This window comes from Heliconius melpomene, chromosome 14 (genome assembly GCF_056956725.1).
Source record: "Heliconius melpomene rosina isolate 202511_hmr_F chromosome 14, ASM5695672v1, whole genome shotgun sequence".
NCBI classification, from domain to species: domain Eukaryota; kingdom Metazoa; phylum Arthropoda; class Insecta; order Lepidoptera; family Nymphalidae; genus Heliconius; species Heliconius melpomene.
In genome coordinates this window covers 9,054,883-9,079,592 of record NC_140402.1, presented here as the reverse complement: position 1 = coordinate 9,079,592, position 24,710 = coordinate 9,054,883, and the positions used below count along the sequence as shown (strand labels likewise).

General features: G+C 33.3%; 2 protein-coding genes across 2 annotated transcripts; one reads left to right on the top strand and one right to left on the bottom strand.

The window, feature by feature from the left end:
- Window positions 1–918: 918 nt before the first annotated feature.
- LOC146532318 (nose resistant to fluoxetine protein 6-like) lies at window positions 919–8,707 on the top strand. The gene is made up of 12 exons (XM_085197398.1): window positions 919–1,178; window positions 2,352–2,488; window positions 3,471–3,807; window positions 3,903–4,017; window positions 4,176–4,263; window positions 4,744–4,910; window positions 5,352–5,537; window positions 5,834–6,007; window positions 6,567–6,717; window positions 7,293–7,479; window positions 8,003–8,145; window positions 8,492–8,707. The coding sequence occupies exons 1-12, from the start codon at window positions 1,100–1,102 to the stop codon at window positions 8,609–8,611; spliced, it is 1,884 nt and encodes a 627-aa protein (XP_085053524.1). The 5' UTR covers window positions 919–1,099; the 3' UTR covers window positions 8,612–8,707.
- A 1,882-nt stretch (window positions 8,708–10,589) lies between these two features.
- On the bottom strand, window positions 10,590–18,115 carry LOC146532317 (nose resistant to fluoxetine protein 6-like). The gene is made up of 10 exons (XM_085197781.1): window positions 18,068–18,115; window positions 15,732–16,080; window positions 14,329–14,446; window positions 13,926–14,010; window positions 13,299–13,462; window positions 12,906–13,094; window positions 12,154–12,333; window positions 11,658–11,802; window positions 10,834–11,027; window positions 10,590–10,596 (listed from the first exon to the last, which is right to left on the bottom strand). Exons 1-10 carry the CDS (start codon window positions 18,113–18,115, stop codon window positions 10,590–10,592), a joined length of 1,479 nt encoding a protein of 492 aa, XP_085053907.1.
- Between the last annotated feature and the right edge of the window lie 6,595 nt (window positions 18,116–24,710).

The following is a 24,710-nucleotide window of genomic DNA, read 5'->3' as shown; positions in this document are numbered from 1 at the left end:
TGATTTTTCTTCTCGGACACTGGGACACCGGCATTTATTCTAGGCTATTTGGCGACTCTCAACCAGTACGGAAGATTTTTATGTATATATTTCTTTCCTAATATTAATAATTATGGTAATTTTGAAGGCTTAAGGATTTTGAATTTTTAACGAAAATTGTGGATGTGTATTATACTTATATTATTAGTATTTTATACTTAAAGTGAAGAATTAGTGCAGAAACAAAAACATTACGACAGTACATTAGAAATACTTTTAAATAAATATAGCATGCGCTACTTTATGTGTGTCAAACACAAGAAATGTAAAAGTTACAATTGAATCAAAGTTAATATCAAAATTAAATTGATTATTATCTTTTTTCAATCATCTTCTATTATTTAATTAACCTAATATTAGGAATCTATGATCATATTTTTTGGTTAGAAGATATTGTTTCCAGCTCTTCTCAGCAGAGCCACCGAGCCAGTCTATCACTGGCATTAACATATTAGCTTCATTCGATTATTTTAAAATTTGTCAGAATGAAGAATAAGCTTGATAAAAAACCGGTCAAGTGCAAGTAGGACTCGTCCACCGATGTTTCCGTATCCGTTCCGTACAACTTATAAAAGTTGACAAACTTAAATTTGCAGGTGTGTGAAACTCATTTTATATAAAATTAAATATAATTATGTTTAATATAATATAAGTGTGTGGTGATTTTATTCTATGAAATACCTATGAGTTTTTACTACTTGGATTTTCTTATTTATTTGTTTTGTAAGTTCTCAGTTCATGCCAAATTTTAGAAGTGCAGGTCCACGAGAAGTATCCTTTATACACAATGCAAAAAAATTATGCATAAATACTTGTATCTTTTGATTGCGATGACCTATAATTTACTTTTTTTCTGTGCTCCAAGGGACCGTAGTGACTTGAATATTTGCTATTAATTTCAGTTTAATGATACAATCATGAGATAAATGATCTTGACAGATTTGTCCTATTAATTTTATGGTCACTCTATTATTGAGAGTAATAAGGACATTCAATGTTAACTTAAATATTACTTATTAAGCGCGAAATACTCGATTATAACTGGACGTGTGCAAGCATAATGTATGAAATAATGTTTAAAATATTGTTTTTTTTATTAATTTTCGATGGAAGTTCCGGTGTCATTTTTAAAGTTAATGGTGAGTTCATAATATTTTGAGTTTTTAACGTTTTACATTAAGGACAACCAGGTTTATTATTATACCTAGATATATTAGATCATATTAGAGATACCTAGATGTGTGTTGTGGCTTATCACTAAGCATCTTTCGCTTCCCTGCTTTATATGAAGCAAAACATTAATAGCATCTCTTTCTCTCGGTATAGAATTGCTAGCGACCCTGAAATGAGACTATTGAAAGGCAAATCGTAATTTTTCTTCGCATCGGCTTTTGACAAGGTTAAACATGATAGCCTTATTGGAAAGCTACCAGCATATGGCTTACCCGAAAGCTTATGTGCTTGTTCATTGGTTTTCTTAAGGGATTGGCCAATAACACTAGTTCATCATGGATGACTATTAGTCAGATATAATACATATAAAGCTATAATACAAGATATAATACATATAAAGCTCGAGATTCTCTGCGAGATGTTTTCAAAGATGCAGGCTCTTTGTCCGACAAAATATACATTATCATAGAAAAAATAGTGACAATCATATGATAGAAACGAGAAATAAAGATAAGCTTGTTACACCAAGTTTTCGCCTCCAGAAAGTTAATAAATCCTTTATGGGTCTGAGTATACGTGTATATAATAAAATTCCGCAGTGTATTCTTAATTTGCCACTTCCAAAATTTAAAATATCTGTAAAAAAAATTCTAACAAGTAAAGCTTATTACACTGTTCAAGAATATTTAGAGGATAAGCATGTATGGAATTAAGGTCTATTGAATGTCAGGCAGGACAGCCGCCAGCTAATGTAATAGTAAAATACGAGTATACCATTGACTTTAAAAAGAGCAACTGTTGAGTTTCTTGCCGGCTCTTCTCAGCAGAACTGCCTTCCGAACCGGTGGTAGCTTTTTGTTGACATGTACATTCGACGATTCAAAAGTGCTTATAAAGTTTATTTGAATAAAGAATATTTTGAATTTGAATTTGAATAAATGTCGGTGTTCCTCAAGGGTTAGCTTTCTGCAAAAATTTTCCTAATCTTTATAAAATAGTATGCTCAAGCCTGGAATCTTCGGGTACGCAGGTGATAGCACTGTTGTAGAGGACCAAAGCAACTGCAAGTGAGCCTAAAATACAATCACTTATAAATGAAGTAATCACCTAAGAATTCAACCTATGCTTACCTGTCACAGAAACTGAGTATCACAAAATGCCGCCGCTCTTCGCTATGGACAACTATGCAGAGTGCATGGAGCCCGGCGGCGTGTACTGTTTAGCAGATTACGATCTATATAGCAAATATTACTCTGAGCTGTTAAATTTAATAAAGGTAAGATATTTATATGTGTTTCACCATATTTGTTTTAACATGCTTATATCTATTTAACTAAATAAAAGTATCTAAGAAGTGAAGACCCAATTATACAAGCCAAATATATAATAATTTAGTCAGTTATACTCGTAGGTAGCTCAGGTGCTAATATTTTTTTTAGCTTCACGCTTTTTCCGCACATAGCAGGGTAAGCAGAGAAACCCTGGGAACCTAGTGTTAAGACACTTCCGTTAACCACTTTTTGGTGAATTCTAAAGGTATTGCAATTTGAGTGGCGGACTGGCTCGATATCTGAGCGAAGAAGTGAAACTATTAAATATCGTCGAGTAGAAATCGAACCCACGACCCGTCGCGCTTACAGTGACATGCTTGCGTCTCTGCAAAGTTTATTAGGATATTCACATTATATGTCAACTGGCACGCTCGAAACCCCATATATCAAGAATTCAATTCAATTCACTTCACATTATATGAATATCCTAATAAATTTACACATGGCCGTATCCTTATATTTTTTTTATTTCCATACTTTTTCCTGGTCAAATTTAACTTTACAGTTTTTATATATATTCTACGATTCACGTACACTGTTATCAATTTTACGATCATTTAAATGAACAGCCCGACTTATTTCTGATTTTTTGAAAATTTTATTTATAAATTAATTTTAATTGTTTGAGGCCGTCGTGGCGGAGGGGCATAAAATTTGAATAGTTGGCTAGAGTACTTTAATGTCTTCTTTAGGTAGGTACAAATTTTATTAATAAACCTATTTTATGTATTTATATATTTATTTATATTCACATTTTAGTATAAGACAAGTAGGTCAAGGGAGTGGTTGCACTCTTTGCATAAATAAAAACAAGATGCAATATGCTTATCATACTTTAATTTAATTAGAGGCTATCGTGGCCCGGCGACACAGTCAGGTGCCGCAACAGTTCTGGGTTCAGCTTCTTATTTCTATAATAATTTACAGGAATATTCAGATCACAAAATAAAGCACTTCAATCACACAGTCATACACAGAGGTACCTGTGTTACTAAATGCAGCAGGCACTTAAACCATATATTGGAAACAACACCGGACCTAAAGAGACGCCTTGAAGAATGCGTCAACGAAACTATATGGGAAAAATACAAAATAGAAGCTAAATTAGCAAAATTCCATTATTGTAAGAGATATGATGAGAAAATTGTTTTGGATGCGACTGATTTCGTGATGGCGGCCGTGTACGCGATTATAATAATACTCAACATAATTGGTAGCTTTTACGACATTATTATTTGCAAAGGTGACAATAAAAAAGTTAAAGGTAATAAGTTATATTGTTTTTATAGTATGCCAGGATACATATAGAGGTACAAGTTTGCGATTGTAAACGCGACTTTTGTTTGTATTTGTTTACAGGCAATCCATATTTATTAGCATTCTCATTAAAGAGAAATTGGGCCAAGCTTGTAGCGCCTGGTGGAAAAGGTTCCGACCCTAGATATGAAAGATTGAAATTATTTAATGGACTGAGGTACATCTTAACTTTTATCTATAATGATAGGCTGGCCGATACTTGTTTACACGATATTTAAATGCAATCGATGATTATATTTAAAGTATCTTAATGATCTTAACGTTAAAAAATATTAAAATTTGTTAATATGAGAAAATATACTATTCATATTTTAGATCAATGACAATGGTGTGCGTAATATTCTCCCACACCGCCCTGGCGATGTCGATGACATATATTCAAAATCCATTATACATGGAAAGGGTAATATCTTATTTTAATAATATATTTTTTATGTCAAGGCACTTACACAAGGACTTTAAACGCGACCATTGTGGGTTCGATTTCCACTTGGTTAATTTTTAATATTAAAGCAAAATTGTGAATAAAGTTGCTCACAACAACATCAGCTCAATCGGTCAGTTTGTGAGTTCGATTCTCAATCGAGGAAATGAAATATTTGATATTTTCATGATTGTGAACCCGATAGAATGCGGGTTCGATTACAACTCTGAGATTTGAAATATTTCATATTTTTATTTCCTCGCACTTGTAAGGAAGGATTCCGCGGCGATGAGGTATAAATATCTTTAAGATTCGGTGGAAAGTGGGGAGCGGAGTGTCTTAACACTAGGCTGCCTCTGCCTACCCAGCTACCTGCTGTATACAGCGTAAAGCTGAAAAAAATCTTTTTCCAAGTCGACTCAAATCCTAAATACATTTTAAGTTTTGTATAATTTTCAGGCTTACGATGATCCTCTGAAGCAAATCCTCTACAACGGCAGTTTGGTCACTTATACATTCTTCGTAATGTCCAGTTTCTTGCTCGCATTCAACTTGCAGGTTCTCGCCGAGAAGCGTGCTGTCACGTGGTCGCATATACCGACAGGCATTATATTTAGATGGATTAGGTAAATAAGTAATTATTATTTAATTTGTTGGGACCGCAATGGCGTAGGGGCAGATGGCTATAACGGTAAAGCGACGGTTGAGGGTTCTAGGAAACGAATCCCACTCGAGATTCGACACTCGAGGGAATAAATTATTATATATAAATAGTTTCATTTCTTCGCTCTGGCATCAAGGCAAAAAAATCGGCGTTGAGTTCCTCCACTAACACACAATGTCTCGAAAAATTGCGCGTAACGCTGATTCAATTTTTTATTAATTTGTTGTTTATTATTGATAAAAGACAGAGACGCTTTTTGTCGTATATCACCCATTATAAATGTCTCCCATTTTCCATTCACTTTTCAATACATTTTGTGCTTAGTGACGGAACTCAAGGCCGAGCTTTGTTTAAGTTATTTTATTTTTAAGGATTTTATTATTTATTATTATTTTTGTTTCAGGCTAACTCCCCCCTACTTCCTCATAATAGCTTCTATTTGCACTTGGGTGAGGCATTTGGGAACTGGCCCTCTCTGGGACTTGTTAGTGACATACGAATCTAACGTATGCAGGCAGTACTGGTGGGCGAGCATATTCTATTTCAATAATTATATTTACTCCAATGATGTGTGCTTCCCTCAAGGATGGTAAGTCATTTCATTTGTTTTAGAAAATTGCAACTTCACGCTTTTTTCTGCTTAGCAGGGTAAATACAGGTAGCCTATTGTTAAGACATTTCGTTCTCCATGCGCCACCCAACATTCGAAAAGTCTATTATACTATCTATATATTAAAAGAGTCGAAAATAGAAAATATTTTAAATATAACAAGTTATTTTGACATATATTTTGAGTGAAGACATAAAAATATAAGTTATTTCAATTCGTAACAAAAAAAATATTATAAGCCAAATAATATTTATTTATTAATTTCTTTTCACCAGGTACTTGGCAGCAGATACCCAACTCTTCATATTTGCCCTAATCGTGTTTGTGCTCATCCAAAGTCCACGCTACAGGAAGGTCGCTCTCATTACGCTACTTCTGGCGTCTATAGTCATTACAGGCGCTCATACTTACTTCGACAACTTAGACGCGGTTGTCATACAATCTCCCGAGTAAGAATATTGTTTTTTTCTATCTATTGTCTTTTATATGTATTTTTATTCACTCATTTCGTCCGCTTAAAAGTGATGTAACTTTTATACTTATGAATCATGTAAAGTAAAGCGGTTAAGCCTTTTCGAGGTAAGTGTGCAAGCTTTTTCTTTTTAGAGGGGGTATCGAAAATTATCCACCCCCCTTCCCCAACTATGTTATTTTAATAATAGAGGTAATTAAAATAAAGGGTTGCACTCACCCACTAAAGGTTCCGACCAATTTCAGAAATTAGGTCAACAGGAGCTTATAAAAATTGACGAACTTAAGCTCGGGTAAAATAATGTTTTAATATATAATGTAATATGTTGTTTTTTTCTTTCTACAAAATATCTATTTACAATTTTTGATCTTTTTCCTTAATTGTATGTTGTAAGTTGTCACTTCGTGGTACAGTTACACGAAAAGTAATCTACAAGGGTTCCGTTTTTATGTTTGAGGTACAGAACCTTAAATATGCCAAAATATTTAATTTTATAGAAGAACCATAATCTGGATTCAAAACAAAATATTTTTTAGATCATATCGTTTACTCTACGCCCACGACGACACATTCAATCTAGTTTTCATCAGAGGTCATACGAATCTCTCCACTTACGTGCTAGGGCTCGCCGCGGGCTTCCTTTGCTACAAGTGGCAAACAGAGGAAAAGGATATGTCTAAATATAAGGTTAGTACAAAAAATACTGTAAAAACTCAACATTAAATCAATTTATACGAATATATACGATACTTTGGCGCTTTTTAAGTGTTTCTGACTCGAATGACTTAGAGTCCTAATATTTAATATTTCATGTTCCTTTTTTAAAGTAACGCTTTAAATTTTAATATATTTTGTTAGTGAATTCTGTTATAAGGCATATTATTTATATTAATATCAAAACTATTTTACTAGTGTAGAAATATAAAAACTATATCAAACGTTCGTTTTTTATTAACGGAAATTATTTTAATTTTATTTTATGATGCAATAAGAATGCCGCTGTCCACTGATGTAATTTCAATGAAATGTATATATTTTTGTATGATTTGACTAAAAGTAATATGTACAAATTTTAGTCAAATTATAAAAAAGCGTAATCTTTTTAGAATACAGTCGCGGCGCGGGGGCACAAGCTTGCGATTGTATACACGACAGGTTGTGCAATCGACTCCCACTCGAGGAAATGAATTATTGATTTTTTTTCATTTCCTCGCCCAAAAGCAACACTTTAATATAATATAAAACATTGTTTTAATTTCTAGAAATACCGTATCCTCATCTGGTTGATGTTCCCACTGGCCGTGGCGATCATTCTGTCTGGTGGCATTTTCTACATCGATGACTACACACCACCAGTCTTTGTGAAAGTCATTTACGCGTCTCTATACAAACCCTTGTTTCAACTGTGTGTTGTTCTGATTATACTTGGTGCTATATTTAAATTAGAATGTAAGTAGTAATATTCTTATATGTTTTTTAAGCTCACATCCATAGAGCAAGGTAGGCAGAGATAGAGAGGTAGATCTAGAGTCTGCCTTTTTGGCGATATTCAATTCTACTTTTTACATTTTTTTTTATTTATTCATATTTTATTTTATCATTATTTCCTCCTCTAAATAGGAATCGAACCTATGCCTATGCTAAAATACTAATAAAAAACTTATGGTTTAGCCAAAAACGCACACACAAACAAACAAATATTTTAAAGGCCATAGCTTTGAATTCTGTCACATTGATACATGCCTTAGATTACATGCATTACATACTAGATTTTCTCGTATATCTTCCATATGCAGACAACGATCAGTTCCAATTTTATTTTATATATAGATTAGTATTTTACAAAACATTTTACAGTATACCCTGATTGGGACTGAAACCCACAATTATAACTTACTTACTTACAATTATAGCTTACTAAAACGAAATTTTGGGCGACCACCAGTTTCTCATACATTTTCTTTCATTTCAGCTGTTTACCGAGGTATAGTGGAGTGGCGAGGATTCTCATGGATGGGCAGAGTGTCCTATTGCGCGTTCTTACTGCACACTATATTCCAAAGGACTTATATAGGAAGTCAAACTACGACTTTAACTATGTCGGATTATAATGTGGTAAGTTGGGATTTTTATGGGAAAATAGAATAGAAATATTCTATGGATCGCTCCCTCTGCTACTTTCGTGTAAAAGTGTAAAGCGTGCGCGAGGTAAAATGAAAACTTCTTAACTTTTTTCGCATAAAATTTAAAATATTGTGTGCTGAACGTTTTCTTTCGACAAGAAGAGAGAAGAAACGAAAATAATTCAACTTTCCGAGTAGGAATCGAACTCACAACTTTCATATCACAGTCAAAATTTGAAATTAATTGAATTATAAATAACAAAATATTAGTTTTTTAGAGTTCCTCGAAGATAAAATCCGCCAAACATTTTAATTTAATACTTTCGTTTCCTTTTCAGCTAGTTCTGCTTAGCGTGTCGGTCTTCCTTTCATTTTTATGTGGAGCCTGGCTCTGGCTTCTAGTCGAAGCGCCCGTCGCTGGACTCACTAAAGCATTATTGACTAAGAAAAAAGAATAGGTTAGGTTTACAGTTTTACTGCAACATTATAGTAATAAATAATAATATAAGATGAAATTGAAATCAAAAGACTTCAAAATTATAAAATCTTTGTAAAATTATTTTTCACTTTTTAGTTCGTTGTTAGAAGTCGGTTTTTCTTTTTGTTAAAAATTAATTTATAATTATAATTTGTATTTGTAAAAAATGTTCAAATTATTTATGGTTAATACATAGATAAAATTTGTATTAACCATAAATAAGGAAAATTCCCAATAATTGACATTTAATAAGTGACTGGGACAGAATAAATATATACAAATAGGTTGCTTAAAACAAGTTATCAATAAAATAAAACTGAAAATAATTTTATTACATTTATGGTTCATTTAGTCAAGGGTTATTTAGGGAATTGTAATCTATTCTATTATATATTAATGAAATAAAAAAACTAAAAATAGATCAAAATAATTTTATTGAATTCGAAAAGAATTTATGTCGTGAATGTTTCCGAGTTAGGAATTAGGTTATTTGAATGGCTCTGAATATTAAATGTATTTATAACCATCATATTTCCCAATTAAATACTTATATTTCTTGACTATGAATAGAATTAGACTTCGCTATAATTCCTTATTTACAGCAAAGTCAAAAGTAATGCCCAAAAATAAAACAATATCATTTATTAGACAAACAATTTATTTAATATATTTTTGTAGGTTATGATAAATTACAGAAAATTTAAGTTTTTCACACTTTTTTCTTCTTCATCGGACTTCTTTTCATGTACATTTTGAATAATTGGCTTGCAGGGGCCTCTACTAGCAGGTATAGAACGAAAGCCAATGCGTAACAGATAAGCACCACTCCAACGAATACGAAGAACTGTAAAATATTATTTTTTAGCTTCATGAAACTTGGGAACCTACTGTTACCCACTTCATTCCCCACTTTCCACCATAGTCTTGAGGCATTCTTGGGGGGTGTTGAGTGACGGAACTCAACGGCGCGCTCGTTATCAGAGTGAGGAAACGAAAATATATATATATTTTTTTCCGCCGAGTAGGAATCGAACCCATCGAGTTACAGTCACAAGCTGCGGCACGACTGCCTCGGCAAGAAATATTCTTTTTAATAAAAAAAATATTATTTTGTAGACAATGCAGGAATACTTTCAGCCTATAGAGAAAAAAAATATTTCATGTAATATTATGTAGATAATATTTATGACATTTATGATATATAAACCCGTAATTTCTCTACTCAACCTCGTTTTCTACGGAAAAATTAAATTTTTGTAGTATTTATTTATGTATTATGTATACGGACAGAGGATATCGAACCCACAACCCTCTATAGTCGATACTTGTATGGTTATAAATATAATAATTTGTCGCGCATAGTAGAGTAAGCAGAGAAATCCTAGCTTTAAGACAGACCGAGTTTCCCCATTTTTTTCGTCCAATTTTCTAATCATTGCCTGTTGAGTGGCGAAGCTTAACGCTACGCTTTGTCTACCAAAACAAAATTTATTTATTTTAAGACTCTAAGACTAATCTACGCAAAATTATATTACAAAAGTATATATATTACCAAATTCAGAAACGAAACAGGTACCAGACGAGTCCTCGAAGCCATCATAAAGTTATAAACATCAATATTAAGTAAGAACACTCCGTACGACAGTTTCGCCATTATTTCAAAGCCTCGCCATTCAAGCAACGCGCATAAACCTGAAATAATAAACCTAAAATTAATATTTTTTTTTTATATATATTTTCTACGGAAAAACAATATTTCTCTATCGTTTTTTTAGCTTCACGTTGCATCCCTGGCATAGCAGGATAGGCTGAAAGGGCCTGGGATAGAGTATTATGATACTTCGTTCATATTTGAGACACTTCCGTTCCTCACTTTCCGCCGAATTCTGAAGGCATTGCTTGTAAAGCGACGGAACTCAACACCGCGCATTGCCCCGTTACTCAAAGTGGAATCGAACTCATAACCTATATAAATATGTAGTAAAATTAGAATTATTATTTCATGATTCAAGTTAGTATACTGGGGTAGGCTACATTGACTGAAAACAAGTTCCGCCTCTTAACACGCAATCTTGAAAAATGGGGAACAGAGTGTATTAATAATAGGTTCCCTCTGTCGAGCACGCTACGGGATACAGCGTGAACCTAATAAAAGTAGGTATAAATTTCAATATTATAGGTAATTCAAAATAAAAAAAAAACCAATTACCATTAAACTTCAATATCATCCCCAAAGTCCACACACCCATTATAAGTCCAATCACGACTCTATGTGACGCTGCAAATATTAAAGAAGCCAAGGAGGCTGTTGTGTTAGAGTCTTCAAACCAAAGTGCCAACGTTTGGAAAACACCGAGCAGTAATACAATGTTGAGCCAGCAGAGAATATTGCCGAGCTGGAAGAAAGAAATCGAGAAATTAAATATGACTAATTAAAATATTACTTTATTTAGTAATGTTTACTTAAACAGATGATTTAGGCCCATCGTAACACCACTGAAGAGAGTTTCTTCGAATGGGGATCAAACCCACAACGGTCGCGTACAGTCACACCCTTGCAGCGGCGTAGCTAGGGTATTTGCTGACCGGTGCGGCTTGGGGGACTTGATGCCCCTTTCCTGTTGATGAGTTCAAAAAAAAAAAACAAAGTGATCGTCGACTTTGATGCCCCTTTCCTTTTGATGCCCGGTGCGGCTTAGAGGACTTGATGCACTTTAAAATGGTATAAGGTCTAAAAAACAAAGAAAAAACACACTAATCGTCGACTTTGATGCCCTTTTCCTTTTAATACCCGGTGCGACCGCCCCGCTCGCACCCCCCTAGCTACGCCACTGCACCCTTGCCGCTGCGCCACTACAGCCTCAATATTAACAAATAATAATTCATTGCTCCGAGTGGTAATCGAAATAAATAATCAAAAATAATATTAGTTTAATAACACATAATATTAGTTTAATAACATAGGTTAACAAGTTTAAATTATTAGTCTAAATGAAAAGATCTTATAATACGAATATTAATAGTACCTTGAAATTACGAAGATCTATTTTCCTTTGTCTCAAGTAATACCCGAGGTAACCGCTACCCATACCGATGATGAAGCACGGCAGGTTGTTTTCTACTAGCACATGGTATTTATGGAAATTCAAATCTTTCATTGTACGCAGGGCCCTGTAAAAGTTATTTTAATAAAAAAACCATTCACTCTTTTTCTTTTTTTTTATATGAATTTATATAATATATAAAAATTTTAATTATTGTTTTTGACATTATTATACCGTAGTATAGTAAACAATAAAAGCTCCTGCAGTTTGCGAGACTTAATTAAAACGATTTTTTTGTATTACATTTTTTTGTAACTCTTAGACCGAAAGAAGTTGGCGTTAACTGTTAAGTTACTCGTTTTGCTTTTTCTGGAGATTGTACCCTACACCACCAACGTTCTTCCATTGCGCCCCAACGGCCTTAATAACTTAACTAATTTAACTTAGCTAGCTTTGATAATTTTTAACTGATACATACTCAGGACTGTACACAGCGACTCCCTCTATGTCATGTTGTAAAATGTGATAAATGGGACTCAGAACGCCGATGGCTAGCAACACGAGTAGGGTAGCACATTTAGTCTTCCAGCCTCGGCGACGGATCATGAAGTGGACTATGAGACCGATGATGAATAACTGTATGTCTACTGCAAGGTGCCTGAAAATATGAATAGTAAAGCATAATAAAAATAACAATTAAAATTAATAACTGATTTAAAATATTTACTTATGTAGAAATGCGTGGATAGAGATATATATAAAAAAACTACTAAATCGTTTTTAATGAGACTTGAACTGTACCCTAATTTTAAATACATTTAAATCTAAATGGATTAATATGATTTTTAGTTAACGATAATAGATAATTGTACAAGCATACATACATTTACGAAATTTATCAGACATAACCCTCATTAAATCATCATCTTTTCAAATAGCATCCAATTCCAACTTCATATATAACTCAAATTAATAACGTCCTTTGCCCTTGGGAGTTATATTTAAGTACTTTTAAAAAAATAAACCTTATTAAAAAAATGAAAATAACTTAAATGGGAATCGAACTCACAACCTATTATATATATATATTTAAAGTTAGAGGCTGCACCAAACCACGGTGACGTGCACAATCTTCCGAACCTTTAGTAACTTATGTGCATTCAATAATTCAAAATTAGGTACTTATAAAGGTATATTAAATTAAAAATATTTGTTTAGTATAAACCATACCACGTTTGAAGTACACAAAATTTGTCATTCTGTATAAGATTGTTGAAATAAAAGAAATGGGCCCAGTAGTAGTCCCTGCACTGCGCGCTGACCCCGTTTGTGACGAAGTACTTCCACAGCGGCCCCGACCCGACGTGACGGAGCCAGGTCGCTACGAATGCTATCACAAAGGCTAATGGGGCGGTTAATCTGGAAAATTCAAAATATTATAAATATTTCTTTTTTCACCTAATTTTTGCCAATTTTTCCAGACATTACGTGTTGAGTGGAGGAGCTGGACGCAGTGCCTTGTCACCAGAACGATGAAACGAAAATATACTTCTGATTTAAAATCAAACCTTCCATATCTTTTCCATTTACAGTCAAAAAAGAAAGAAAATATTAAACACTTACTTCCACCATCTGCGAAGAAGTATTAACGGTATATCTTTCCAAGACATTTGTTTCTTTTCCGAAGAGATTTGCAAATAGTATATCATAAAGAATCCGCTCATGTAAAAGAACAACTGAACTAAACTTGTTGAACTAAAGATTAATCGAAATTTACTATCGTATGCCTGGAAAAAAAGAAACAATTTGTTGTTAACATTTTTAAAGTATTATTCCACACTAAGGATAGAAAAATATTTATTTAGAAAACGTATAAAAATTTGAACGTAGCGGGATTCAAATTCGCGCCTCCTGGAAACTGAATGTAGTCCAGGCGCTCTGACCACCAACTCTTAGTGCTTAGTGGTTAAGGGTGACTCAACGCTGCGGTTAATAGTTGGTGGTAGCTTTTTATTCATATGTTCATTCGACGATTCAAAAGTGCTTGTAATTATTGCCTATTTGAATAGAGAATATTTTGAATTTGAATTTGAATCTATCTACTAACTGAAATAGCAGGGTAGACGGGGAAAACCTGACTTTAATATAGTTCATTTCCCGCTGGCCATTCATTAATAAATATTACTTTATTTCTCTGTATAAATATATTAAACAATAGTTTTCGAGAAAATAATATATTAAACGCCATACCTTTTCAAAACTGTGAGGATCGCTAACAAATCCAGTTAAAGTAAATATAGAGTGTCCAAATACTACTAAAATATGGCAGATTGTCCTGAAACATATAGAGAAACTCATAACAAATTGTTACGTCAATTCTTCGACAATATAAAGATGTTGTGGGTCCCATAACAAGACATTGCATTTTCCCCACTTAGCGGAATCGAACCCACATAGATCCTAAGTGTAAGTAGACCCAATTAAATCCTAAACTTATTTATTTTTCAACTTCACCTAGCTTTTTAGGTAGAGCCTAGTGTTAGAACACTCCCCTCCCCACTCCACACTACAATGGAATCCACAACTTGTCGCGTTTACAGTCACACGCTCGACCTGCCTGCCTAGACTACCTAACCTAGTCAATCTAGCTTACCTAACTCCATAGAGCCCTTTTAATTCAAGAAGTCTTTCATCGACATCCAGCTCACGACTCAACATCTCAGTGTTGCGGAACACAGAAAAGCACAGTAGCACATTATTATTTTTATTTTCTGAAAATACATCATAAAATGTTATTAAAATTTATATTATCTTATTCAATATTAAGTAGTTACAAAATTCTCTTTATTATTAAAATAATTTAAATGTAAAAATGGTGTATTTTTTGTTTTTTTTTTCATTAGGTTCACACAGCGCCTTACTTTCCAGAATTGACGTTATAGGTGGTAAAATTTTTACGTTTTGTATTGTTACCAAAGCTAGGAAATAAAAAAATGCATTCCCCCCAGTGGGACGATTCCTCGAAACTTGATAGCTTCACGATGTATCCAGCACACAGCAGGGTAAGCAAATGGAAAATGGGAACCCAGTGTCAAGACACTCCGTTCCCTAAGCATTACCGTTTCCCATTTTCCGCCAAACTGTATATATAGCGTGTTCATTCGAAATGAAAGTCAACGCCGCGTTTTGCCTCATCACTAGAGCAAAGAAATGAATTATAAGAAATATGAACTATTTCATTACTCCGAACGGTAATCGAATCCACAACTAACGCGTTTACAGTCGCAACCTTGTGGCCCTGCTCCACGACGACCTTATGTTATCATCCGTTTTACAAAATATCTAGATAATATCTAGATTCCGTAATCACCATGAAGGTCTTCATACTTGGTTACATTACCGATATTAAAATTTAAATAAAATTTAATACCAACTATGCATTTGCAAATGTTTTTTTTTTTTGATTCCATATATCAAAAGAAAATTCTAAAATTTCATAGTATATGTATATTTTTTGTCCGTCTGTCGGTTTTTTCCGCCCGTCCATCTCTTTTTTTGTTTTCAATAGGATCGTAAAAACGTCAGTATGAATAATTATTATTTATGTAATTTAAATAACTATTATTTTAGATATATGCAAAATAGGAGGAGAGACAAGACACTGAACCAATTCAAATCAAAGCTCAGGAGAAAATGAAAATAGTTTAAATATAATAATTTGTCCTCGTAATTATCAAATTCTCAAAAACCGCGATTACATTAAGTCTTAACTTTAGTACTTCTCTTTATCGATTTATTACATTATTTAGGCACAAATATGAGACATGGTTCGTTCGATCGTCTGTTGAGGAAATGTAGTTATTTAAATTTATAATATTTTCATTTCTTTGCTCTAGTGTCGAGTCAAAACGAGGCGTTGAGTTCCGCCACTCAACAGGCAAAGCGTCCAGAATCCGGCGAAAAATGGGCAACGGAGTGTCTTAACACTAGGTTGCCTCTGCCTACGCTGCTGTATATACAGTGTAAAACTTATATATAAGTATTGAAAATTCTCACCTGCAGTATTTTTTACAGTATTGGTGTCGCGGTTATATCGTAAGTCATAGTAACTACCAGCTACGTTAAAAACAAGTAAAATAGCAAATAATATTGCCACTGTATAATCCAAAAGATCGATATCCACTCGCTCTTCTCCCGCTTCGTCACAGTTCAGCCTGTATATGCGTGTACTCAAGCCATATTTTGTATTCATCATTTCGTTAAGGCATCCCTCAAGGATGTATTCTAAGTCCTCTTTTATATCTAAGTTAGATTTATGGATGTATTTCTCGCAGGTTTTTGTAACACATATCCCTCGTTCGATAGTAGAATAATTGAAATGCTTGAATCCGTGCTCGGAATACTCCTGCAATAAATAAAAAGTTGGTATAGCTATATGAAAAAATACAAAAAATTAAAAATATTTTTTAATAGATCTTCTTTAAGAATGTTCTAAAAAAGCCTTTAGTTAGCTGTTAATATCTGTTTTTATCTATACTTATAATTTAAAATATTTTTGCTTATCTGTTTGGTTAACACTAGAAGTGCCGAAGATTGATACCCTCCTTGAACCGCCGTCGTGACAAATTTGTCCCATTCTACTTATTATGTTGATTGTTGGTATAATACAAAAAAAAAAAATTAAAATAATTCATAAAATATGTAGACCATATTTAATAATCAATTCTTATTCTTTAACAAACATAAAAGTACCAAAAAATTAAACACAAAGAAAGAATCAAATATTTCTAATACGTTCTAAGGTCGTGACAACTAACTGAATAACTCTTACAAAATTATAAGTTATTGAAATTAGTTAATATTATTAGTAGGCCAAGTAATGCATTAATATATTCTTCATCAGTGATACATCACAGATGATTTATAACATTGCGTGGTAATGCCTCCAGAATTCAGCGGAAAATGCCAGCGGAGTGCATAGCACTAGGTTCCCAGGTTCCCTCTACCTACCCTACAATTGCCCACATTTGGTATCAAGTGTTTTTCTGAAATTTTAGCCTAGCTTAGTCATCCTTTCATCTGATACCTCACTTGGACTAGCGGCAAAATTTAGTATTGACACCAATTTTACCCCACTTTTCAGGCTATTATTTTTTAAGATTTATACATAAATGTATAGTTTTCAGATTTTTTCCTGTACTAGTACTACATGTAGATGCTAGCTGCCAAATTTCATAATTCTAAGTTAACTGAAAGTACCTTATTAATTTGATTCCCTTTATAGTGTCGAAATACATGTTTTTTACTATATAAATAGTCATATCTTTTTTTAAGGGCGCTTTTTCAGGAAATCAAGGGACTGTAGATCGTCATATAGTTCATATTCATATACTCATATGAATATCAACTCGATTTCTCCAAGCATTCCTGAGATAAAGGCACAGACAGACGGATGGACAAAAAAATGATCTTATAAGGGTTTTTTTTTCCTTAAAAGCTACAGAACCCTAAAAACTTAGGCATTGACTGCTAAACCTACTATTCAAATTTTTTCCGCCCCCGCATTGCCCTTTCCCCTCCACCTCGTCCCCGAGGCATGGAAATATGTCAAATTATACCCTCAAATAATAAAATAATAATGGCGGGACAAAAATGACCCAGCGGCAGTTCTAGGTAAATCTCATTTTTTTTCAAAAAGTATAACTGCTATAAAATTATTTATATTTTTAATTAAATAAAGGTGTAAAATTGGTAATAGTCAAAAAGTTTCATCTACATACATTAACAAACAAAAAAGTTATAAACAATTAACCTTGCGTTTGGGTCAAAAATGGGACGGCGGCGCTTCTAGTGTTAAGCAAAATGCGTCAAAATGAGTAGAAAAGACTGATATATAGATTTTCTCTTCTATTCCTTAAGAGCGTTAAGAAAATGTTAAAAAATATATTTATTTAATCTTTATAGCATCACGTTTTATTCTGCATATAATAGGGCAAACGGCCCCTAATTTTAAGACAATTTGTACCCACTTTACTTTTATTTACCAGAGCGGAGAAATTAAAATAATTTCATCCTGCTTTTCGAAATGGAACTCACAACCGTCACTTATAGTCACCCTCTGTGCCATAATAGCCTCCAGCCTCCTTTTTACCCACCACCACCGTACCCAAAGGGTAAAATGAGACCCTATTATTAAGACCCTCATATCTGTTTCTCTGTTAGTCTGTTACCAAGCTCATATCTCATGAATCGTGATAGTTAGACAGTAATTTTTTTACAGGTTATATATTTCTGTTTCCGCTATAACAACAAATACTATTTATTGTTATAGTAGCAGCAGAACAAAATAAACATTTATTAAACACCCATACAACAACTTCATTTATACTTACTCGCATAGTATTGTAAATTTTATTATTTGAATCTCCATATAGCTCCATACTGGCTACACAATAAACGGCTTTAGGACGTTCAAGGCACGATTCATAGTTTTCCAATTCAAATAGGCTCGGCAATTTTTCATATTCAATTTCTGTTGAAATAAATTACATTAAATCTAAACAATATTTATGGCAAGACAAAGTATAAAACTTATATAACGTTATAAAAAATAGCAGTTTTATTTAGCTTTATGTATCAATTGTTTTTATCAAGGTGATCATAGAAATATTTGTGAAAGTTGTTCAACCCAGAACTGAACGTCGTGTGTATCTAACATATAATAGTACCCCAGAGCTGGAATTGAAAGCCGAAATATCGTATATATATGTGCCCATATTTAGACATCTCTAAGCTGTTACCACCATTTAAAAAAAACCGGTTAAGTTTAAAAAAAAACTAGTCGCAATCGCCTTCCGAGAGTTTCATAACAATTTAATGATTGCAGGTCAACGGGAAGTACAACGAAAGGTTATAAAAGTTGACACTGACACTGGCCTGCGGGCTTTTACTTAAGGTTGCGATATATACTGATTTTGAGTGAAATTAACTAATAAATACTAATAAAGTTTATAATAGTTTTATCTGTAATCCATACCTCCATGCCTATATTATAAATTCGAAAGTAACTCTGTCTGTTTGTCTGTCTGTCTTTTACAATTTAATTGTGATAAAATACTCATATAGAGATACTTGAGGGTCTCGGAATGAACATAGGATACTTTTTTTTCTCATATTTCTAATACTGTCGATATATACCAATATATTAAAATACTTATTAATTTGACATGCAATTTATTCCGCCATGTTTATAACAACCGCCGTTGCTAAGCAACGATTTGCAAAGTTTGTTGTTAGAAAACGTCACCCAAAATGAGTTTGCTTAACGCATCTCTTTATTGAAAACTGAAAATAATTTCATAAATATATTTAATAAAAATCCGTATAGTTGAAGCGGGCGTAGCCGCGTTCGGGTCCACTAGTTTAAATATAAATTCCTATTTTTCACATACGCTCTCTTACATGCTCTCTCTTTTTACCATTTTTTTTCTTCATTTCATAGTTGTCGGCCTACGTGAGTTTAATAGGTTTTGACTACGTGAAAAAACTAAAATTTGTCCACATTTCCACTCATTTTTCATCGACACCGACTTATTAACAAAAAAAAACTGACTTCAGAAAACGAATTAAAAAGTAAATCAGCCGTAAGGAACTTCGTTCCAAAAATAATGTTACATAAAGTAGGCCGTACTTTTATTTTGTTAAACAAAAATAATTTATAAAATATTTTATAATTTTGCAGTCGGTGCCAAGTATAATATACAGGCTTAAATTATTAAACAACCATACCATAATTTAAAATTGTAGTAAGTTTGTTATAGCATTAGCTAAGAAATGAAGTACAAATAAATTTATAACGATTATTTTTATGAAATACCAATAATTTTTAGGACTTTTTCTTTTATTTGTACGTATAGTACGTTCTCACTTCGTGCCAAACTTTGTAACTGTAAGCTCCTGAGAAGTACCCTATAGATTTCAATTACATACAAGGTACGGAACCCAAGGATAGTCTTTTTTATCGTTAAAATAAAAAATAGACTACTAAATAAGAAAAGTTTAGAGATTTTTAACAAAAAAATAAGTATAAACGTACATTACAAAGCCATAAATATTTTAAAATTAATGTATACGCTTATAAATGTTTAAATTATTCTAATACATATGATAAAAAATAATTATTTAAAATTAAGTAACATTTTACTAACCACATTTATTTAGCAAAATTTTGACGTTACCGTGACTACACTGTCATAGTAAATGTTATCGACGATATGGTTTTTGAGATATGAAACTACAAATATACATAAATTAAACATGTTTAATATTTTTATTTCTTTATCTATATCCCGATTTTAGGATTCCGTAGCTCAAAATGTAAAACCGGGACTACTTTGTTATCCGTCTGTCCGTCTGTCAACACCATTTATTCCGAGATCGCCTGGATCCAATAATCCAGAAAAAGAGAAACCACGCCACGCCCGCCAAACGCTACGCTGGCAACGATGGTAATGCATATGATCGACGATGACAATATGCGTTATGTTCGTATCACGAGATGACGGATGTTCTCGTATTTAGCTATTTCTTAGCAAAATTGTTTAAGACGTAAGACTGTGTCATGTATTCAGTTCTGCGTATATTATACATGACACAGTCTTATGTCTTAAACAATTCTGCTAAGAAATAGCTAAATTAAAAAAAAGATTTGATAATCAGTATTGTGTGTATTGCATGGCAAAGATGATTTCAGAAAAAATGTATTTTAATTTCCGAAACTAACAAAATGTTGAGCAGACGACGGATGTTTTGAAGCAACACGCAAGCGTAAATACCGGCAATATCCGACAGTACGTCACCTTGCCGTCATCAGTTTCTGGGTCTCAGAGCATTCTTCACGAAAAGACACAAGATCCTATGATTGACTTTTTCCCGATCAACGGTTTTTCGATTGGCGTGATATCACCGCTGGAGTATTTTACTTAAAAATGATAAATAACCGGTTCAACGGTTAATGTTGAGATATATACGAGTATATATTATTTTGGCAGGAAATTAATCAAATAATAGTTGCAGAACTGTTCAAAGCAAACTTAATCAAAATATTATCTATACGGATTTTTTATAAAAAAGTAAAAATAAAAAATGGATATGGTAGCATAAATATTGAAGTCTTAGTTTTCAATTTTGAATATTCATGAATCGTGATTGCACAACATTAATTTGACTAATATTATTCTGCGTTTCATCCAAAATCTAAAAAAATATGTGTAAAAAGAACAAAAATCTTCAAAATTAAACGATTACGATAACGATAAAAAAGCTTTGTAAAAATAAATGTGTTGAATTTAAATTTTATTAAATAAAAATGTTATGGTCCAGATCAAGAAAACCGGAATATGCCGCTATTATTATTTATTATATATAATAATAAACTATCAAATATTTAAAAAAACTCACCATTCAAATCATATATTACTCCATAACTCTTATCGCACATAAATAATAAAAATATATAAAAAATAAACTGATACATTTTTAAAATTTTATATATTTTTTCTTTGTATTTTTAAATGAAACTTCTACTAAGATTATATAATTTTGAACATTTGACAAAAAAATAAATTATTATTATTTAAAATTATTTTAAATCAAATAGCAAACTAAGATTTGGTTTAAAATAAAAAAAGCCTGGTTCAAAATTAGTTGCTACACAACTGTATTCAAATCAAAAACAACGAGAACTAACTCAAAGCTATAACCATAAATCTATTTATGTAGTTATCTTATTTTTATGTATGGTATAAATTTATCATTTTTCATTTTAAATTATCTTTAACTAATTAATTTATTATCTTTTAACTGCGTAGAACATTTGTGTAATTCACATGTCAGCTTCACGCTGTATCCCGCGCAAAGCAGGGTAGGCAGAGGGAACCTAGTGTTAAAACAATCCGTTCCACACTTTCTACCGAATTCTGGAGGCATTGCGTGTTGAGTGGCTTTTTCCTCTACACCAGGGCGAAAAAATGGAAATATAAACGTCAATAAATATTTCACTTCCTCGAGCGGGGATCGAACCCACAACTGTCGCGTTACAGTCACCCTTGTAGCGCTGCGCCACGACGGCATACAGCGGATGTAAAAAAAAATTACATATCAAACCTTATATTATAACCTTGATATGTAAATTTTTACTGTAATATGAATATTCTCAAATTTAATTTATTATTATACAGGTGGAATTGTCAGCGCCACTTTAAATGAAACCACAGTTTTAACTACTCTATAAAAGCCTAATATAATTCGGAAAAAAAAATAATTCTTAAAACTGAAAAAGTTATTTTTTCAAACAAAATAAATAATAAAATTATCGTTTTAAAATAAAACGCCATTTAAAGTATAACATAGGCACGCACACACTTACCTGTCAAAGCAGCAACGTCGCACACGTATGTGTGCGTGACACGAAATACAGGTATGGATAAAAATCGTGAAATGTAAAAAAAATCCTACGTCCAAACCGTTGAGGTACCTTGATTATTTTTTTTAATTCTGAGTTTGAAATATTTTACCCTATATGCAGTTTCAGTAAAAGAAGCGCTGCCTCTTCCATCCTGTATATTTTATTTTTAGAATGTTTTTTTAAGCTTACGTTAAAAAATATTTAGAAATTGTTCATGGTATCGGGCGGCAGCCGCCGACCGTCTATGTTAAAACGAGGCGCTCGTGCTTCCTTACTTCCTACTTTGAGCCAAGAATAGTTTTGATGAGGATTATCCTGATAGACGTATCCTTTCAATACTAATCAGGCTCTGCCGTTTTTCATTTGAGAACTTGCAAGTTCAAGTGTGAGTTTGAGTGACGTGAGATTTTTTTATGATGATATATGATCATTTCTGAAAGTGATTTTTTTATTAAAAGGCAAACAAGCGCTTGGGTCATCTGGACCAGGAAGCTTTGCCGCAAATAGGCCATTTCACAGTTGTGTTGTACCACATTTTATATTTGTTACGGAAGTTTGTTTTATATGAGGACCTTGTTTGTGTGTGAAATGGCACTTAACATCAACTAGCTCGGTCGCCTGGTCTTAGCTTTAAAAAAGTGAACATGAATATTTTTTCAAATACACGACAGGTTGTAAATTCGATTCCCACTCGAGGAAATAGATATATTTAATATTTTAATTACTTCGCTCTGGCAACGAAGCAAAACGTGGCGTTGAGTTCCGCCACTCAACACGTAATGTCTCCATGTTTTGGTAGAAAATGGGGAACGGAAGTGTCTTAATGGGAACGGAACACTAGATTTCCAAGTTGCCTCTGGTCAAAGGGCAAGAAATCCTCATGAGTGCCATGCTATACTTGAGCTATCACCGAAAATATAGCAAAGATTCTCAGATGCCGAGAAAAGAATGAACTTTCTAGTTACTGTGGTAACGCCCACAGAGGGGAAGGCCCCGACATTTTGTTGTGACAATTGTGCAAAATCCAATGCAAAAGACATAAACTTGAAACACAAAGCATTTAGCGTTGAATGCACCGAGCGTGCCAGGTGGGATCTGTTCGCACGATCTAAGATAGTGTATTGCTAAAGTCACGCAGGCGGACAAATACGAAGTTTCTCACAATCTATGTAGCCTGAGACGGCATATATAAGCTTCATCCAGGTGAATCTATATAGGGCCAAGATCGCACCTTTAATAAATGGCAAAAGACGCGGGTATAGAGATAGCTCTAGTACAGGAACTATACGTAGGAAGCAGCGGCATCACGTCATCATGCACTACTCACATACAAATACCGGTAAAGGCTACTATTATCATTTTTGGAGATAGACTAAAGGTTGACCTTCAGAACAAGGTCTCAACTAATAACTGAAACAGAAGTTGCGCTCACAGTAATAGCTGGAAGCCTAACAATTGGAGCTCGAAATCGCTTTCAGAAACAATGGATGGACAATAACACACCTACACCTTGACGGCCCCGCTCACTATCTAGTACGCAGACCCAGTGATGATTCATTCATGTTCTCTTACATACCTTTTTGCTATTTGTAGCTCCGTCCTCCATCTCAAACCATTCCGGACATGGCAGCTGGGACGCACTGGTCGCGACGCTGGGAACGCGTCGCCTAGGGAGGACGCCCTAGCAGTGTGCTCTCGCAAGTTGCACGTGCCGGATAGAACGTCACGCCGCCTGTGAAACGTGACGTTTATGAATTATATGCCAACCCGTTAGAATCAGGAATGGAATGTTTTGATCGTGATTCTTCCTTTTTTTGTCGGAACGTGGGAAATAGAGTTTCTTAACATTAAGTTACCTCCTTAGTTAGTTAAGTTATGTACCAATGCGTGCTCGGCCGTACCTATTAAAGCGGTGCAGTAAGTTATCGAACCCAAAACAAAAACGCTCGTCAAAAAAAAGTTTATAAACGCTTTCCTACTTAACTACGACGTATAAGAATAAAATGTCTATCCAATATGATTGTTTTACGTTAAATTGATTACTGGATTGTCAAGTTTTTATGTCTATCCTTAACGTCAGACGTTAGATTAGTAAATGCTGTGTTATGAAGAATATTTAAGTATTTTATGAATTCTAGCGTTTATTATGACATAAAATAAAATAGTATATTCTACAGAGGATAACTGATGTCCTGTATAAAACTGTAATACATCACATTTCATCACGTTAATCGTCTCAGTGTAAAAGAATTTTCAAAATTGGTCCAGTAATTTCAGAATCTACTCAATTGGAAGAAAGATACAAAAACTATAATCTGTTGTCTTTATAATTTTAGTGTAGATATCGACGCACCTGGAAGTGATGTACCAGTGAAGTTGCAGTTATCTAATAGTGAAACAATTTTTGATATTGGTCCGGTAGTTTTTGTGTGAAAACAATAGAAACATACATACAACAATACAAATGTTTCCTCTTTATAATATTAGTAAAGGTAAAATTCCGCAATGAAATTTAAGTTTGCCAACATAAAAATTTTAAGTAACCATAAAAACAATACTAATAATTAAAG

What these genes read in the sequence shown, in the direction of transcription:
- LOC146532318 (XM_085197398.1), top strand. Translation starts at nt 1,100, where the DNA reads ATGTATGAAATAATGTTTAAAATATTGTTTTTTTTATTAATTTTCGAT. An exon ending in TGTCATTTTTAAAGTTAATG is followed by an intron (nt 1,179 to 2,351) that starts GTGAGTTCATAA and finishes TACCTGTCACAG; the next exon opens with AAACTGAGTATCACAAAATG. An exon ending in GTGTGCTTCCCTCAAGGATG is followed by an intron (nt 5,538 to 5,833) that starts GTAAGTCATTTC and finishes TCTTTTCACCAG; the next exon opens with GTACTTGGCAGCAGATACCC.
- LOC146532317 (XM_085197781.1), bottom strand. Translation starts at nt 18,115, where the DNA reads ATGGAGCTATATGGAGATTCAAATAATAAAATTTACAATACTATGCGA. An exon ending in TACTGTAAAAAATACTGCAG is followed by an intron (nt 14,447 to 15,731) that starts GTGAGAATTTTC and finishes ATGTATTTTCAG; the next exon opens with AAAATAAAAATAATAATGTG. An exon ending in TAGATCTTCGTAATTTCAAG is followed by an intron (nt 11,028 to 11,657) that starts GTACTATTAATA and finishes TCTTTCTTCCAG; the next exon opens with CTCGGCAATATTCTCTGCTG.